The sequence below is a fragment of the Pyrgilauda ruficollis genome, unplaced genomic scaffold (assembly GCF_017590135.1).
Source record: "Pyrgilauda ruficollis isolate IOZ18807 unplaced genomic scaffold, ASM1759013v1 scaffold23, whole genome shotgun sequence".
NCBI lineage: Eukaryota > Metazoa > Chordata > Aves > Passeriformes > Passeridae > Pyrgilauda > Pyrgilauda ruficollis.
Genome location: NW_024522539.1, coordinates 2,111,927 through 2,124,483, shown reverse-complemented (window position 1 = coordinate 2,124,483; position 12,557 = coordinate 2,111,927). Strand labels below are relative to the sequence as shown.

Below are 12,557 nucleotides of genomic sequence, written 5' to 3'. Positions count from 1 at the left end.
CCCACAAGCACCTTCCCCCTGCAGCTTTTGGGGCAGTTTCTCTGCCACTTCCATGTGCATTCCTGGTCTGAGGTGCTGGGAACGCCCCACGGGCTGCAGCACCACGCACGCCCTTTATCTGTGAGACAAAACGTGCTTGCAAATGTCACTGCATCCCCCTAACCGGCTTTGGGAATTTGGGGAACAGCAAGGAAGGGCTGGGAGTGGAGCTGAGGTGGCTCTGGCTGCTGTGGCTGGCCAGGAGCTCCCCCAGATCCTGGTCTGAGGCTGGGGCACTGCCTGGCACCACAGGGAAGGGCTCAGCTGGGGGGTGAGCCACACTGCAGGTGGCTGGACTGAAAGTGGCACATCAAGGGACACCCCCAGACCCCCAAAATCTGCTGAATGTCACCATTGCTTCTGGGGAAATCCTTCCCAGGCCTTCAATGCCATGAAGCAGGATGAGGAAGGGTGATTTCTGTCTGCGCTGCTATCGAGGGAAGGATATTTTTTGTGAGCCATGACATTTCTGTGAACCCAGAGGATGTGATAACAGGCTAAACAGTGCTGCCACGCTTGGCGCTGCTCAGGGATGGCTCGTGCTTTTCTTTTGGGAGCTTCTCAGGGCATCACCCCGGGCACGACGCCTGCCTGTCCCCAGCGTCAGAGCTGGCCCTGCCAGGGATCAGCTGGGCTCAGGCAGCTCCTGTGCTCCCTGCTGGGAAAACTCCCTCACCAAAGCCGTATGGGAAAGCACAGAGTCAGGTTTTTATAACAGCTGCATTTGTTTTATAACATAGGAGGGAGCAGGAACAAGAGGGAGCTGTCACAAGGAAAAACCCGAGAATTAGCTGTACGTGACTCAGGCATCATGCAGCGTTAAAGACAACAGAGACTTTAGTCATTTCAGGCAGTTCTTGCAAGGAGACTCTTTCCAGCCTCCTGGAAAGCAGGTCCTGCCTCTGACAAGGCCAAATAAAGCATGGACCTGTCTCCCTTAGCACAATACATGTTTGCCTCAGCTCTGCATCCACAATAGAATTGTAATTGCGAGCAGATGGATTCTGGGTCTCAGGCACTGCACACAAGCTCTCCACAGTCCTTTCTTTGCAGTGGAAACTCAAAGCAATGATTTTTAAGATCTGTGCTCCCCACCTGCCAACTGCACAATGGCAGATGGCCGTGGCTGCAGCCCCACGGCCAAACTGCAAACGAGGACTCAGGCTGTGCTAAGATTTTCCAGAAAACAGCTATTATAGATTTGGCTTTGGTGCCAAGAGACAACAGAGAAATGAGCTTTAATAAATTGCCTAAATATGCATTTATCTGGAAGACACAGCCACTTTGATCCTCTGAGCATACCAGTCAGACTTTAATAGCTCCAAGCAAGTATTGCAACAGTTTGGAGAAATAATCTGAATTTTATTACTTTACAAGAATGATTTCTGAGGGAAACGCTGGAAGCTGATGTTGTTGCATGAACTCAATGTGCAGAATTTGTTTTTCTTTCCCTGGCAGGCTGGAAGGCAGCAGAAAGCAGGATAGAGCTGGGACTGCTGGGGACTGGTCATCTTAAATTGCATTGCCTTCCCCAGTGTGTATTTTAAGTGGTGTCAAGATGTAAGAGTAAGCATTTTGCTTTCTTTGTAGCATTTCAGTACATCTAAATATACCAGGGAGCAGTATTTAGAGGCAGGCTGCTGTGAGCCAGAGAACTGGAAGGCTGGCACAGTTCTCCTGATCCACAGCTCCTGTTTTCTCACTAACACAGCAGGAGAAATGAAGTTTGGTATTTTCCACAAAAGTATTTTCCAAAGGGGCAGAAGCCAGGAGTGTGTCACTCCCGTTCTGACCTCTGGTTTGGCCTGAGAGTGAAAGGGAAATCCTGCAGCAAAAGGAATTGTTGTATGTGATTAATTCACATTTATCATCTGATGAATGTGAAGACCAACAAAATGCAGGAGCCCACAGCTGCATATCTCTGAGAAATCATCTCTTTTTTCCCCCACTTGAAAAGCTCAGTTCCAGATATGGGCACTTGGCCCATGGTTGTTGCAAAACCAACACAACAAACAAAGGATTCCACAGCTCCCTCCATGCCCAGCCACACCAGCAGCTCCTCTCCCTCCCAGACAGCCAACAGGGAGCAGTGGCCCCGTGCTGGAAACTGGGGTGCTCAGGATGCTCCTTGTATGAGTGTATGAGGGGAGCAAGCCCTTCTGCCAGCTCACCCAGGATCCCCCACACTGGAGAATTCACCCACCCGTGCCCCAGCACAGCCCCAAACCCCAGTAAGAGGGCCCTGGTGCACCAGCCCAGCCTGGCACAGGGCAAGTACTCGGGATTTGAGTTCCTTGTGGAGGTAAAAGACCTTTACAACAACAACAGTGAGGTTTTTGCAGATGCAGCTCATCTGTTCCTGAGCATTTCTCCCACAGGTGCTCTGAGCTGAGCAGGAGCTCCAGCCAGGGGAGCTGATCTGTCCAGCAAAGTGAGGACGTGCAGTTCCTCCAGTCAGGGCTGCATGAATTTGGAAAAAGCACAGATTCGTGTGTCAGGGGAGATCAATAGTTTATTAACTTAAAGATCAGTTCACCAAAGCTCCATCTTTCCTTGGATTTGGTCCAGGCAGGTGAGGGCTGGAGACAGTGTGGCTTTCCCCTCCTCACCTGGCTGAGGTGAGCTCTCGTGGGCAAGCCCAGGCAGGGCAGGTGTCGTTGCAGCTGAAACCAAGCAGGGATTATCCCAGCTCTGTGTGGAACTGGTGACAATTCATACTGGGAATTTCACTGGAGAAAGGTTTAACTCATTAAAACTATTAACAATGAAAATCAGAACATGCAGCATAGGAAAGAGTGTTTACATATGTCTGGTGCAAAGAGTGGCTTTGCAGGGTCAGAGAGAAAAAAAGGAGAAGGAATAAGACACAAAAAGATACCCCACTCCCATATAAAAAATAGTCCACAGAGAAAAAAAAACAAGGATTGTATAAGTTATTTTTTAAAAATCTGTAAAACAACATAGCCAAGGATATTTTAAACACAATTATATAAACACCACGTGACTTACTATTAAGAGAGAGCATGAAAAGGTTTGTTTCGGGGAAGGGTTTTGTAGAATTAAGTTTCCTGGCTGGATCCTTGGAATGTCTCATTTGGGAAATAGATGCCCAAGAAAAATCACTGCCATGAACAGGAGGATTTTGTGAGAGAGAGAGAGGGGTGTACCCAGCAAAACAGGGGGAGGATCGTAACGCAAAATGCCAAGAAAGATTAATTGGGGCAACATCTCGTTTAGAGGAAGAATTTAGCTTGTTCCAGAACTGACTTGATCAGCAATGTACAAGCAGTTCCAGGAGGGAAATAAGGGAAATACATTTCGTGGTAAGGCTGGTCTGTGTGGACAACACCCCCCCCAAAACCCTGCGACTCCTTGTAGGCACGCACACGGGTTTTGCCTGGCTGCAGTTACCTGCAGGGCAAAGCCCTGCTGGGCTGACACACCTGCAGAGCCACGTGGGGCAGCTCTGGCTTTGGTCCTCAAACCTCCAGTTATTGCCACGGCCAGAGGGAAGCGGTGACCGACGGAATCCGAACAGGAGAGCCGGAGTGGGCTGCGGGCCCCGCTCCGGAGCCGCCTGGTTCATCGTTTTACCTATGTACAGAGCACGGCGCTGGCAGTGCAGGGCTAGATCAGCTGGCACCTGGCACAAAAGGGTACCAAAAATGAGCCAGAATCGGCTCTTTCCTCGCAGGTGTGTGAAGTTCTGCCTCCCTCGTGGCGAGGGCTCCCGCCGGCCGCTCGGAGCGGGCGGATCAGTGGGATTTCTGCGAAGAACCAAGTGTGTGTACGTGGATCATGCATTGGTCCCTGCTCACCAGGAGTGTTTGAGAGTGTTAATATCACCACTTGTCTGCTGCTTCCAGGCCTTGATCACTCAGGGTACGCTCCAATCTCTGCTTAACATATTGCTATAGAAACGCGCCGACAGTGATATTAAAGCTATCAAACTTACGAGCGAATGCTTGACAGCACCATGTAAACTCTCCCAAAGCTGAAAAAATAAACTTTTGTCCTAAACATTTGGCAAAACTGGGCTGGCAGTCAGTGGAAGTCCTGGATGGATGCAGCCGCTGAACTTTACCCGGCCATAAGACACGTCTGACAGCAGAACTGCACAAACAGCTTCTTTTCACAGAGCTTGTTTGATTTCACCATCTCACAGAAAGTCTTGTCAGCTGGGAGGCCGGGGTGAGGAACAAGAGAAAATGAGAGCAGATTAACATTTTAAATAAACAAACATTGCACGTAACAGGCACAGCAACTGTGCCAGTGTTGGGGGAGACAGAATTGAAAAGGAGTAGCTTTTTAAGGGCATCTTTCACATGGTTTTAATGAAGGAATAAAGGAGCTTTCAGTGAGTGGGAGAATTAGCCCCAAGACTAAACTATAACAAAATACAAGTGTTTGGATGTGTTTGAGCAAAAGGCAGATATCCAGAAGCAATGCCAGGTGAGCCACCTGCACCCCACAGCCGGAGCCCAGCCCGTTGTAGCCACGCCCCAGCAAGCCCAGGAGCTCCACTTTTAGCTTTAAATGGTGAAGGGAATCCCCCAAACCTCTCATTTTTGCTACCATGAGAGCACTACTGTGCCAGCAGCGCTGCCACTTACCATTGGTACAGGTTTCATTTGTCACACAGGAGCCACCGAGGAGGCTGTAACCTTCCTTACACCTGAGGCAGTTTCCACTGGAGCCCTCGCAGGCTGAGCAGTGGTCATCACACCTGGGGACAGAGACCTTGCTGTGGCCTGAGCCAGCACCAACACCCTGGTCAGGCCACCCTAAGTGGGCTGTCAGCCAAAAGACATCTGCTGGCACTGTGACAGCCAGACCAAACCAGAGGATGTGGGAAATGGCAAATTTGAAGCTTGAAATGTTATTAAAGCCTTGGGTTTGGTGAAGTCAGCTCAATGCCCAGTGACAGCTAGTGACATCCCAAAAGCTCTTGCCTTCTGGGAAGATTCAGTGCGACATGCACCTCACCTCCCAGCCATCCCAGCTAGAAAAAGAGCTGCAAAGGGAACCTGTGCTGCTCCCATCCATTTGCTCAGAGTAAAGAGCTCAGCACTGTGCTTCCTGCTCGGGGACAGTGGCTTGTGGAGACTGTGCCTGAAATCTCTGGGAAGGGATGCTGGTCCCTTGTTCCTCCCTGCTGAAGAAACAGTGCAGGTGAGTGAAACCCCAGCAGGCATTGTGTGTTCCCAAGTCAACTTTAATCCTTGCCTTTCATGTTTGCTTTCATGAGGCTGAATCCACTCCCACTCCCCACTTAAAGCGCAGAGCTCCGGAGAGAGTGGGAGCAAATTGTTGCCTCGCGGCATCTCCCTGTCTCCGCACACAGCCCTGTGCTGGGCCAAGGAGTGGGGAACACTCCTCCAACCTGGCCACGGGGCGAACAGAACAGGTTTAATTGAAAGCTGAAATATTTATCTAAACATTGCTGTTCCTCCCACACCTACTCCAGAGAGCCCGGGGCTGAGGCTGAGCCCCTTCCACCGTAGCCCTAAGCCACCTTGGCTGGCTCTGGTGGGGGAGCGTGCGGCTCCCCTGCTCTGAAATCCACAGGGCAGGGGCGTGTGGGGTCCAGCCCCACAGCTGCCCTGGCTCCCTCAGCCCTGTTTTAATTTCCATCAAGCTGTGAGCTGTTTCCAGCGTGATCCTGTCGTGGCTGGCAGTGCTCCCCATCAGCCCTGGCTTTGCTCTGGTGGTTCTGTACCTCTTGCAGACTTTGTTGGGCAGCCCGAGGCTGTCGGCGGGGTAGAAACCCTCACGGCAGGTGGGAACACATCGCCAGTGGGGTGCAGGGGCCTCGGGGGTGCAGGGGGTGCAGTCCTCCTCGCCTGGCCCTGTGGGGACAGGGAAAAGGGAAAAATGGCACCTGGGTGGTTTTGGAGACGGTGCAAGCATGGCCACAGCCCCACATGTGATGGGGGCACCAGCTTGGCTTTGTCTTGCTCATGCACAAGATGCTTGTTGTGCCACGGGGTCCTGTGCATGTGCTTGGTTCCCATCCCAAACAACTCAGCTTCCATCCCCAAAAACCCAGCTGGGACCCAGTGTCTGTCCCTCTGCAGAGCCAAGAGCTGCCTACCGGGACTCAGTGAGGAAAAACACATCAAAATCCCCTCTGGACCATCAGCTGCCACTCCCAAGCATGCACCGGTTTGGATTTCCCCAGGGTGGAAAAGAAGATGCTGAACTGGGCCAAGGAGGAGCTGGAGGGGGAAAGTGCTCCAGAGAGGAGCTGGGAAAGCAGAGGGCCCCACTCTGATGCCTGTGTGCTGTGGCTGGACAGCAAAGCTCAGTGATGGAAGTGGTATCATTAAAGGGCTTCCATGCACCAGGCTTGAGAAATGGTTATGCAGGAAAAGGAGGAAAGAAAAGGCTGGAAAAATAATTGTGGTGGAGTACCTTCACACTGACTGGAATAAGAATTAGAAGGGAAATAATTTTCTTCAGGGATTAAGAGCCCATTCCCTTCTAGCCTTGCCAACAAGATCAATAAATATTTTGGATTTAGACGAAGGCAATTGCCCATGTATGATAGAAAAGGTTCATGCCACTGAACATGGATTGTCTAGAGATCATATTATCATCAGATCTATGATGATTTTGAGGGCAGACGCAAACATTAACAATGGAAAATAATTGGACTTGCAGGAAGCAAGAAAGGCAGGATTTAAAGGGAATGCTGAGCAATTTGAGGCAGCTGGGGGAAGCCAGGAGCGGCCAGCCCGGCACCGTGGGGCGGCTGGGATAACATGGGATAACACAGGATAACACACCTCAGCTGCCTGACATTTTTATCCGCTGCAAAGCCACCTTCCATCACTCCGAGAGGGTTTTACAGCCTCCCCCGCAACCTTATTAAACTGAAGCACCTGGCTTCGGGGAGATCGAGAAATAAAAAATGGCTCTAATAAAAATGTAAAAACTCCCCTAAAAACCTTTCCAGCATGAACATATACCTCACGGGACGTGCTGGAGACTTGGGACTGCTTTCCCTCCAGCACGCTCTGCCTCGGCTCAGGGTGGGTACAGTGGGGATTGGCATCTGATGCAGAGGGGTTTGGGGTTTTGCATGGGATGCGTGGGGCCAAGGACATACCTGTGCTGGCGGGGCAGGTCTCGCACCGCCGGGGCTCCCGGCTGAGGTACATGGCAGGCTGGCACTCTGGCACACAGCTCTCCCCTGCCAGGCTGCCAGGAAAGCAGAGAACGTTTGCACCCAAAGCTACAGGATATGGGGACTCAACAGAGCCCATTCCAATCTCCTCATCCCCCAGTGTGCTACAGCATCCTCAGCCTGCAGCGCAGGAGGTGTTGGAAAGCCAGCCAGCATTTTAGGAGAAATTAAAATCCTGCCTGGACCAAAGGGACAGCTGCCGGTTCCTTAATTAAGTATCCAGGAGGAAATAAAATTATTTTTCTCCCATGGGCAGCCAGCCAGGCTCTCCTGAAGACCTTTTGCACCAGTGAGGCTCCCCGGAATACAAGGAAATTGGTTCAGCGCCGTGGCTGGGCCGGTGCTGCTTCGTGGCAGGGATGATTTGAAGTCCTGGCTTAAAAGGATATTGGACAATAAAAAACAAGCACCGTGTGGATTATGTCTGACAAGTGCCTCCACTTGTGCTTTTCTGAGGGAGTAGATAATCTTTTGGCAGCGGGAATTTCTTTGTCTGAGCGAGCCCCACTGCTACACCATGGCTCTGGCTCACTTACAGTGCCTGAACACTGCAGAAAGCTATGGGATTGTACTTCCATGAGCAATTGAGGATGGAAAACAGCTTTTCCCTAGTGCTGACATTGGGTTCTGTGTCCCACAGATGCCATGGGACCAGCAGCAGTGGCACCCAGTGGCCCTCACAGGGCCAGGGCTGCCCTGTCTGCCCCTGCAGTGCTGAAAAATCACTGTCCTGTACTAGCCCCACTCAACAGGTACATCAAATGAAATCTTCAGCATGGATGAATCTGAGGGAAGGGTTTCTGCATTTGCAGGGAGCATTCTCAGCCTGCCTGAAGCAGCTCAGGCCGGTACCAGCTCTATACAGCACTTACCCACCACCCTGGAAAGAGCTGGGGAAAATTAAATTAAATTTAAATCACGGTTTTCAGCCAAGAAAGAGACGCTAATCACCACCTTTAAATTCCCAGACCTCCAGCACAGTGCACCACAGCTGCAGCACCATGGAAGCAGGATCTCTGGTCTTGAACTTAATTCACTCTCTAATTTCCCATCGGTTTTCCCAAATTTAAACCACAGGTATGAGTGCTGCAGGTATGAACTCCTCCCGTGCTGGTGTTTTACCTGAATCCCTCTTTGCATGCAGTACATTTGTCTGCTTCGCCGACACATTTTTTACAGCTTTGATGACATTTCAGACAGCGTTTCTGACCTTTCAAAAAACAAAGCAAAGCAGGGAGAATAAAATCAGGACAGTGATTTGCAAGCAGCAGTCGGAGCTGCAAAGCCCCGCTGCACCCCAGTACCAGCTCCCCAGGGTGGAAAGGCACATCCCTCCCCAACAGACCCCTGCTATTGCAGGTGACCTTATCTGTCACCACTTGCTAAAAGAAATATGCTTTGCAAGCAGCCAGGATCATTAATTACAGTCTTCTAATTAACTTGAGCACCTCTGCTTTGCACCACCCTCTGAACACCCAGAGGTTTCCCTCCTCCCTTCACCGTGCAAAGTGTGTCAAGAGGGAAATTCAAAGCCAATACCCAAGAATCAAGGTGTGTTCTCCACCCAGAGCACTTAAAATAGAAGCAACCCCTGCACGTCCTCATGCTGCAACTTGCAAGTGATAAACATCCTTACGTTCCTCAGCGTAGAACCCAGGAGGACAGAGCAGCAGGCAGGTGCCCATCTCGGGGTGGTGGTAGAGGTTCCTCTTGCAGGCCGTGCACTGGCTGGCTCCCCTCCCGACGCAGCGCTCGCAGCCCTTGTGGCACCGCCGGCACCTCCGGGCGCCGTTGTCACCGAAAAACCCCGCGGGGCACGAGCTCACGCACATCCTGGGGAGGGAACCAGAGGCACTGGGCTTTGGAGCCAGCAGCGGTCACCTCCCGCTCAGGCACCCACCCCTGTCCCCTCGCCCGCAGTGTTTGGGGTGTCCCCCAGCCCTGGCAGCAGTTGGAGCTCATCTGCTTCTTATTCTTTGATTTACAGTGTCTTGGAAGTCACAGCTTTAATACGGAGACGGGAATCTCTTGTCCCAGCAAGAGAGTTTCCCTGTGCCATCCCTGAGGAGTGGAAACCCCAGTTCCTGACAGTTCAGCTGGCTGTCCCTTGGGTGTGGTTGACCTCAGCCAGTGAAGCCAAAGATTCTTCCCCAACATGATTATGTGGTCAAGATCCTCCAGGACTCTCCAGCTCCATGTCCTCTACCCCACCGCACCCTAATTCAGGACAGGGATCCTCACACCTCCTCCTCCACCCATTTAATTTCTCATACACTTCTTTTACTATGCAAACATCTATCACCCACACTATGCTGTGAGGAAAGGTGCTGCTGTCACCTGGAGACCCCATGGGGACACTCCCCCACCACTCACCTGCCAGTTTTCATGCTGCCCAGGCTGTAGTGGATGCAGTTCAAGCACTGGTCAGCGTTGGGGCCATCACAGCCCTGGTCACCACACTCAGGGTGGCATGGACCTGAGGAGGGAGAGACCAGCTCAGTGTGGGAGAAGCTGAGCACCCTCCAGACTGCCAGGATGCCCTGAGCACAGCATACTCTCCCTGGACCAATGGACACCTGGACCCTTCCCCCATCTTATTCTCTATCCTATATCTATTATATTTTAAATTTTATCCTATCTATTCTGTGGAGCTGCATGGCTTTGGGTTCTTGTCTTTCCTGCAGCTCATCCTTCCCAGAATGAATCCCATCCTCTGGATGAACACTGGTGCAAAAGCAGCTTTGAAAGAGGGACCTGCTCCTCAGGGAGCAGCAGAGACACCCGCCCCTGCCTGTGCTGGAGGAGGGAAGGTGGGCAGAGGAGCTTTTTTTACCCCTCAGACAGCTGCACCACCAATTTGTGGCTGGGACGGGGCATTTTCCTACCTTCTAATTTCACCATCCTGCTGCCCCGTGCTGGCCACAGGCCCTGCTCCTCCCAGCCCGCCTCAGCCCCAGGCAGGATGAGGCCTCGTGGCTCCCCCAGTTTTTATCAAGGTTTTCATTTTCCTGGGTACTCTGGGGGGAACAATGTGGCAGCACAGGCAGTCCTTACCCGCGTACTCCTCCTCCTCCTCCGCCACCTCCACCTGGCTCTGCAGGAAGGCGGCTCTCGACGGCTCCATCTCCGACGTTGGCACCTCCAGTGACCTGCCCCGGGACTGGGGCCCACTCAGGGCAGTGTAGGGGTGCTCGCCTGTCCCGTAGAAGATGAGGCTCCACTCCTTCAGCTTCCCTGTGGGGCAGACACAACGTCACCCATCCCGCTCCCTGTCTCCCCCATCTCCGGGGGACCTGGTGTTGGGGGAAGCAGGAGGGTGGACTGGACCATCAGGGTGTCACTGCTGGCACAGCAATGCCGAAGGAAACAGTGAATAGCCAGAAATGTTCATGAGCCCCTGAGCTTCCAGCCCACACAAATGCAGCTGTTTAAGCCACTTACAAGGGATTTTTAATTCCATAACTCATCTGAAGAACTGCAGCATCACCACAGTCTCTGAGTCCAACACTGGAGAGAACCAGTAATTTTAAAAACTCCACAATAGAGGATTATTTCTGTCTGACAAAAGCCACCCGGCACACACTGGATTATTTCTTGCTGCTGTTGCTTCAGCCCTCTCTTTTTCTGACACAACAGAAGTCTGAGCTTGGCATCCCCCAAAACACTGTAGTGCATCTGGTGAGACCCTCCCCAAGGCCTTACACCACACCAAGACCCTCCAAAGCCACTCTCTCCCCACATTTTTGGGGAGAGAGTCCAAAAATGCTGCTGCTTCTTTCCAGTGCTGCTTTTATTCCAATTCCCCATCAATGCGAGTCACTTCATGCCCGCAGCGTGCTTGGCTTTAACTCCTAATCCCTGTGTTACCAGGAAGGGCTTAAAATTTGCAATACCCAAATCCCTTGGCTCTCCCAAAGGCATGAGAGGACACACCTGCTGCACTGAGCAGTGCTGGTCTGGAGCCTGCAAAGGGCCGAGCTCCGGCAGCATCAGCTGGGGAAGTGCCTTTGCCAAAAGAATTGAATTTGCTTTAAATCTAAAATATCCTGCATGAGGAAAGCCCAGGCTGCACGGGGCTGATGTGGGGGTGCAGCAGTACCAGCGACATGACACTCATAGTATTTAATTTATATTAAATTAACCAATTCAGTGGTATTAAATTAACATTTAATACTCATTTCTGCTACGAGCTGGGAGCCTCTTTCCTCTTTTTCCTCCTGCTGTGCCCTCTCTGCTTCAAACCCTGTTCAGACTTTTTGAGGGGATGACTTAATGCACTCGTTTTCATTTTGTTTTGCCAAACCCTGATGCCCGTGAGGGGCTCAGAAACACCCTCTACAAACTGTAGATACCGGGGCAAAAGCAGCTCTGTGGGCGCTTTGCTGCTGCTTTCAGAGTTCAAAAGATTTGGGGCGAGGGCAGCAAACAGAAACACTTTCTGTGCAATGCACCTCCACGTGCACCTCCCGCCAGAAAGTAGCGTGGGAGAAATTTTTAATATACTTCTGGCTTCCTATCAATGATTGTGTGGATTTAACACCCCCACAACACACGCCAGCCCCAGGCAGGATGCTTCATGTCCCGCTGCCCCCAGCCAGCGAGGCGGGGCCGGATCCTGCCCACACGGCTCCTGTGCTGGGAAGGGGTCAGGGAGCAGGCGGCCAAGCTGGGGAGGGGGGACACAGCAGGGCTGGGGACATGCAGGGGGCCAGGCTGAGCCCAGCCACCCCCCACCAGCATGGTGGCAGTCCAGGGAGGATGTCCATCCGTCTGCAGCCCGAGGGGCATGGTCCCCTTGCGCCGTTGCACAACCAACCCACATGCCAGATGTCCCAGCAGCGAAGCAAAACAAACAAACAACAATTACAGCTCTTGGGTTTCCTCGTTTTGACTCATTACAGTTTAATTTTGGAAACCCGGCTCTCGGGTGCAGCCGGTTTACTGCTACTGCTGCCGTTGCTGTGAGAACACCAGCCACCAGCTCAGCCAGACCAGCAGCCTCCTGCATTCAGAGCTAACATCTCATTCCCATTTTTGAAAATCTGGGCAATACATTTTTGCTGAAGACCATAAAACTCACGGCAAAATTTAAAGCCAAGCAAAGCAGCCTAGAAAGGGATTTGGGAGCAGGAGGGCCTGGTGGGCACGGGGGGATCCTCACCTTGCACGGCGGGGTTGCGCACTTGGGACGGCGTGTCATGGATCTCCAGGGTCCACTCCCCCGCCGCCCGCTCCCCCCAGCAGTGGACAGTCATGAACTCCCAGCCCTTGAAGCCTTCATTGGAGTGGTCAAACACCCTGCAACGGTAATGCCACACACCAAGAGATG

The 12,557-nt window shown here is 52.1% G+C and overlaps 1 protein-coding gene across 3 annotated transcripts in view; it reads right to left on the bottom strand.

Annotated features, from left to right (window-relative positions):
* Positions 1–2,533: 2,533 nt before the first annotated feature.
* PCSK6 (proprotein convertase subtilisin/kexin type 6) overlaps positions 2,534–12,557 on the bottom strand; it is a 34,096-nt gene continuing 24,072 nt past the window's right edge. For all 3 annotated transcript variants that reach the window (XM_041469224.1, XM_041469223.1, XM_041469225.1), the window contains 9 exons: positions 12,390–12,526; positions 10,283–10,462; positions 9,602–9,704; positions 8,865–9,061; positions 8,351–8,438; positions 7,151–7,242; positions 5,759–5,888; positions 4,653–4,765; positions 2,534–4,217 (listed from right to left, as the gene is read on the bottom strand). In XM_041469224.1, the coding sequence (XP_041325158.1) occupies positions 4,120–4,217; positions 4,653–4,765; positions 5,759–5,888; positions 7,151–7,242; positions 8,351–8,438; positions 8,865–9,061; positions 9,602–9,704; positions 10,283–10,462; positions 12,390–12,526 (1,138 nt within the window). In that variant the 3' untranslated portion in view covers positions 2,534–4,119. The remainder of the gene's footprint in view (positions 4,218–4,652; positions 4,766–5,758; positions 5,889–7,150; positions 7,243–8,350; positions 8,439–8,864; positions 9,062–9,601; positions 9,705–10,282; positions 10,463–12,389; positions 12,527–12,557) is intronic.